A 6,107-nucleotide genomic window follows, 5' to 3' on the forward strand; every position below is an offset into this window, starting at 1 on the left:
GAATTATGTAAAAAACGGATATGATGTATACAATGTAATAAACCATTTTTAAGTTTAGTGAACCCTGAAGGATTAGGAAGTATAAAGGGCTGGCCCTCTGACACCCCTTGTATGTGTCTGTAAAACAGGAGTTCTGGCAGCACAGACAGTGAGGAGAGCACAGACTCTGAGGAGGAAGATGTTAAGAGGGATCCTTTTGAAGTCCCCGGCCTCAGCACTGATGACAGAATGGATGTGGATACAGGTAAATGATACTCATTGCTTACTTATGACATAATCTATATCGATGGGGGGGTATTGTACGTGACTTATTTTTAATTGATTTGTCTTGCCACATAACAAATGAATTAAAGAATTCTAATGGATGTGAGTTTTTCTTATTGTTAGCACTGCTTCATATAGTAGGTCTGAATAACAATATATATACGTTTCATGTGTCACTTAAACAAAAATGTAGCGTGACTCATAGCTAGGGGCCTGGGTGCCATGCATTGCTAATTTCCTTATTTTCTGGCCAAAAAATGGCACCTTTTTGGGCCAACACCAGTTTTACCCCTGCATATGAGAGTTTTGAACAATGCTGCCACCTTAAGTCCGTTCCTGTAAAAGTTGGACCATTTACCTTGTCTATCCGACTCGGACCAATTTAGAATGTGGCACTGAACCAGCATTGCAATTTTTTTAATGTATTTGGTAGTTTGTGTGCATCGATTCCAAGAGTTGAGTCTACGTTTTTCAGGACCTGTGTGGACAGCCAACTTTGAAGACATCCCCATGGACACTGGCAACTCCACTGCACCCGCCCCGAGCCCCAACAGCACCCCTGCATCCCCCCCCTCTGCCTCCGTACCAGTGGTCCCCGGTGCAGCCTGGAGCAGCCCCCCTACCCCTTCCAACTCAGAGACGAGCTGGGCAGACTTCTCCAACTTCCCCCATCTCAGGTGGGCACCTGATTACTACTCTATTTCTAACCTTTTTTTTTTCATCTATTTTTTTCTAAGGCTGTTGATAAATATCAAAGAAATAGCTGAAACTGAACATAAAAGATGAACTTAGTTTCTGCCAAGTTCAAGGCACATTTGCACAATGATCTGGTCTCAGCATATACCTTGACTCTTTTGGTTGTTATGTCATATTTGGAAGCTCAATCTGTAAATTTTTCCCCAAAAAATCTCACCAGAAGTAACCATTTAAAGGGTTATTTTTTAATTTTTCTTCCGGGGGGGGGGGCATGCCCCCAGACCCTCCTAGTGTTGCTAGGTTACCAACTCACAGCGCCACTGCTACAAAAAAAATCTAGGGGAAACACTGCTTAATACAATGGGATAAATATATAATGCATATAAATCAGGTGATTAACCAATAACATTGTTACATTGTAATTAGTAACTTAATTATGTAACTAATTGGTGTGTTTTTCTATTTAAAGTCCTAAAGACCCTCTGAGGTGCAACTCTCCTGTGGCCATGGAAACCAGCGTGGAGACAATGGACCCGCTGGGAGTCAATGCACCCATGCAACCCGAAGGTGAACCATCAACCCAACACTACCTTCAAATCACAGGGCCAGCAGCAAACAGGCCTAATTTGAATGTCAATCCACCACGTCAAGGCGTACATTACATACATTCAATACTAAACGCTATTACCTGTTTTACCAGAAATGTCCTTGCTGTTCGATTACTTTTTGAATCTTATTCAAAAAGAGTTATACAAACATTTGAAGGGTGATTGAATCCTCTTCTCTGCCATTGCTACATCTGGATCATCAGTTCATGTGAACCTGTGGATCGTCTTTTTCCCAGCAGAGTGTGATGGGTGGTCCGCGGTGGACCAGAGCCCGCTGTCGTCCCCCGCCCAAAGGCTCAGCAGCACCGAGGCCGAGGAGGAGGCGGCCAGCGAACAGCGTAGCGTAACCGAGACGGTGATCAACGGCTCCATGAAGGAAACGCTCAGCCTCACGGTGGATGCAAAGACTGAGACGGCAGTCTTCAAGAGGTTAGACCAGTGCCCTCACGTGCACTAAAAGGCATTTCAAGGTCTTGGAGTTGCATTCACACACAGGTGGATTCATGTGGATTAAAAGGCCATAAAACTTCCAGATAACCTTAAATCTGTGCGTTTTGATATAAACTAGGTTAATGAGAGTCGTCTTGGTAGTTAGTATGCATGGTCAGATGTGTATTGGTTAATAAACAAAATAGCATTTTTTTGTACTCAGTATCTTTATGTAAACGGGAGGGATTATTATCTATTAATCGAATACCTATTAATCATCAATTAATATTATTGATTTCCATACTGTAGCTTTATCTTTCGAGCAGTAAAGGTGATTGTTTTAAAGAAAATATCTAAGGCTTGATCTGTCAGATCTGGAATTGCAGATTCCTGGGATATCCCGTAAAGAAATGTGACCAGCCTTTCAGTGTTAATATGCAGATTAAGTGTGTTTTGCTAATTTATCACAGTTGCATCTTGAGGGATAAAGCTGCATTCCTTCTATGTCTTGTTCATCAATTAACCTTTTTACTTAGGTCATATTATGCGAGAGAGATGCAATTCTAAAAGCTATTCAACATGGTGTAAGACTATCTAAAATATTTTCTCATGACTCTTCTGCAATACATCGAACTTGCAGTGGCTTAAGTACATTGTGATGTTAAAATGCAGTCTGACTATCCAGCAAGAGGTAATGGTCCTAATCACCATACAATATTTCTGTGCCATCATTTCCAGTCCTGTTGGAATGCAACTAGATAGTCATGAACGTATTGTTGCGTGTTGATGGATTTTACTTGGACTCCATACACAAGCATTTCAGACACACTTGTCAGTCAGAGAGGCAGAGGCAGAGACAGTGATGCAGAGTTGAAAGGTGATGGAGGCGTCAAACCGGACCTTTGGCAGCCTTTCTGTAGATGTATGATGAGTTTGGTAGTGGAGGGGGAGACGGGCTCAACAAAATGGTATTCCAAGTCATTTGCCATATAACCTGTCGCAAGTGACTTCAACTGTAACTAAATCAAGCAATAAATCAGAAAATACAAAACCTGTGTTTCATCAAGAGGGGCTGTCCCTGCACTGAGAATTCTCCATTTTGACATTCTTCAGTTTGGTCTAAATATAGGTACAGCTATATGCAGAAGTGTTTAACAAAACTAAATTCATAAATAGTAAACTTGACAATCCAAGTAGGAAACAGTGACTTTCCTCACACAACATTCATAGAGAAAAGGATACCAATCAAGATGCCACCATTGGGGGAGCTGCACATTTGAATCAGCTTCATGTGACTTGTCTGTTTTTGTCATTTCCATTGAGTGTCTTTAACCTGAATTCCAATTCAACAAAGATCACTCTAGAAACCATAACCCTCCGCATCCCCCCCTCTCCCCTCCCCAAGTTGCCGATGCCGTGTCCAAGTTATGTGTGAGCCATTAACAACTTCTGTCGTAAGACCTGGATGCTTGACTGTTGACTGACATTTACAAGCAGAGCTTCCTCTCCTCTTTTTCTTTCTATCCCTTTCTCTCTGTCTTGCTGTGCGTTGTGGGTGTGCTCTTCCTCAGGGTGTTGAAATCGTATCGGTATGTACAGCCACTCTGACCCCAACCTGCAGCTGTGGTGTCTTGTTGTAACATCTTCATCCAACCCCCTCCCCATCGTTTTGATTTTCTGCTCTCATCTTTCCCTCCATACTGCATGTCTTTCTACCAGGTGTGTCTTTTTCACCTTGCATGGGATGTGAGAATCGTATTGTTCCCCTACAGGATCATATAAAAAATCGGAGTTAATTGGAGGAAAATCAATGAATGGGAATCCCTATTCTAAAGCGTAATACTACAGGAATATATCGATGCTTAAACAATTTTTATGGGTTAAGCTTTTGTTAACCCATAAAGTTTTTGGTTGACCTTGAACACTGAAAAGTGTTCTGATTTTGAACAAGTTTGAAAGTATTTCAAATGTTATTAAGTAATATGAACTGGTTTAATCTGGCTCAAATTGGGAATATCATTTGATAATGCTCCTGTTTCATCTTGTGCAGATGCATGTTTTGTCCATTATGGCGAATGCTCTTCATCATGACGGTCAATTGAGTGAACACTTGTTTATTTAATCACCCAGGGCTAAAGAGGCAGATATGACAGAAATGTCAAGTAAGGTCTGAATACCTATACATGAACAAAGTTTTCATTCTGGCATCACTATAGCTTTTCTTGATTTTCACAAATTAAAGGCAGTTCACGACTTGCAATTCTTCCTCGCTCTGTGCCCCTGGTGTTAAGTCCCAGGAGGTTTTGAATCTCATCTTAAAATGTAGAAATCGTCAAATTCCACCAAATAACCGAACATTAAAACCACCCCCCCCAGGGACGGCATCATCGCTGGTGAAACACGGTTAATGCAGGCGTTGTTTCTTATTGGTTGGTTTAAATTGGGGCAATGTATCATGAGATTAGCAAGTGAAACAACCACTATAGAGAGTTGATTGAGGGTATTTTGGTGCTTTAACCAGTTTAGAGGTAGTGCTGTTTATAAAAAGCAAGACTGGATGGCTGGCACTGTGAAATGTTGGACAAATCAAAAAATTACTAAAAAAGGGCAAAGCCTAGACAACTCCATGTTTTTTATTTGCTGAACATTTGGATGTTTGCGCTCTGCACCTTCCTTGTTTCGTGGTCAAGCTTCCATTGTCAACACCTCCATTGTTCACATCTTGTTTTACACTTATGCAATCCACTGTTCCATCCAGCATGCGTCTTCACTCACCATCTCCGGTTTGCGTGTTCATTGGGTCTTTTTTTTGTACAAGTCCTACGTGTGTTTGCATCTGTGTGTGCTGAAGGGTTTCATGGTCAAGGTTACCTCCAAACCACTGTACTAACATGTTGCTGATGCCCATTGCAGTGATGAAGAGAAAGCCGTTTGTTCCGAGGAGAAGTACACTGTAGCGGCGGATAGTGACCCAGAGAGGACCGGCCCCAGCCCCAACACCACGTCATCCCCCTGTCCCAAAACCAGGTGGGTCCACACGCTCTTGCCCAAAAAACAACTCAACATGGTGGATTCTGGCCAGCACGGCAACACTACAGGGACCATGTGTTGTTTCATTGACTGTTCACTGGAGGGCAGTACTGTTCACCCATTCTGAATGTGGCTCGTTTCATTCAGTCATGGCCGCCTGCCATGTTTGTCTCCTCTCTGATCGTTGCCTTTTTTTTCCCGTCTTGTCTGATCCGTCAGCGGGGACAGGAGTTGGGCCCCTGCTGAGGTTCCCAACGGCCCCTCGGAGACGGCAGCTGTAGAGGAGCCAAAGTAAGTCCAAGACTACAGACCGATTCCCTCCTTGGAGATTTAAGTATAATAATAATTATACATGGTGGTGAAAGTATTCAGTATATTCAGTATCAGCTGATGACAAAAAACATGTCTATCACATTGTACTGAGACAAAGTACTTTGGGAATTTTCTTACTTTTCAGATTTTCTTACAGCATAGGAGCAAGAGCCACCTGCACAGAAAATCTATGCTTTAGATTATATTTGAAAGGAGACCAAAACCGAAAGTTCAAAATCCCATTTAGCCTTTTCTTTAACACAAAGTATATAATATGTATATAATGAGCAGCAGATCATTGTTGTTATATTTTCCCTATATAGAATTAGTGCATAATTTGTGTATAACAAATTGTGCATTTCTGTTCCTCCACACGTGGGTCTGAAGGCCGGATGTTAGCGCGGTGTCCACGGAAGTAGATGTTAAGGGACCAGCATGAGGACGCGTGTCCCGAGAGCAGCCCTGTTCCTGCTAACCTGGCCAATCGGACGTCTGCTCCCAGATCACACAAACCAAGAGACATCACCAGGACCAGCAATACTTCCATAGGCTCAGCCAACACAACACATACACCCCCCCCATACACCCCCCCACAGACCCCCCCCACACACACACACACACACACACACACACACACACACACACACACACACACACACACACACACACACACACACACACACACACACACACACACACACACACACACACACACACACACTCTGTTATAACATGAACTGAGAAGAAGAAAAAAAAGACAAACTCGAA

General features: G+C 42.6%; 1 protein-coding gene across 5 annotated transcripts in view; it reads left to right on the forward strand.

The window, feature by feature from the left end:
- ppp6r3 (protein phosphatase 6, regulatory subunit 3) overlaps nucleotides 1–5,861 on the forward strand; it is a 19,917-nt gene extending 14,056 nt beyond the window's left edge. For 3 of the 5 annotated variants that reach the window (XM_084477118.1, XM_084477121.1, XM_084477122.1), the window contains exons 19-25: nucleotides 129–244; nucleotides 740–941; nucleotides 1,430–1,527; nucleotides 1,805–1,997; nucleotides 4,911–5,024; nucleotides 5,247–5,318; nucleotides 5,727–5,861. In XM_084477118.1, coding sequence (XP_084333244.1) covers nucleotides 129–244; nucleotides 740–941; nucleotides 1,430–1,527; nucleotides 1,805–1,997; nucleotides 4,911–5,024; nucleotides 5,247–5,318; nucleotides 5,727–5,778 — 847 coding nt within the window. In that variant the 3' untranslated portion in view covers nucleotides 5,779–5,861. The remainder of the gene's footprint in view (nucleotides 1–128; nucleotides 245–739; nucleotides 942–1,429; nucleotides 1,528–1,804; nucleotides 1,998–4,910; nucleotides 5,025–5,246; nucleotides 5,319–5,726) is intronic. The other 2 variants (XM_084477119.1, XM_084477120.1) reach the window with 2 other exon arrangements.
- The last annotated feature ends 246 nt before the right edge of the window (nucleotides 5,862–6,107 follow it).

This window comes from Micromesistius poutassou (assembly GCF_964030765.1).
Source record: "Micromesistius poutassou genome assembly, chromosome: 13".
Classification (NCBI taxonomy): Eukaryota; Metazoa; Chordata; class Actinopteri; order Gadiformes; family Gadidae; genus Micromesistius; species Micromesistius poutassou.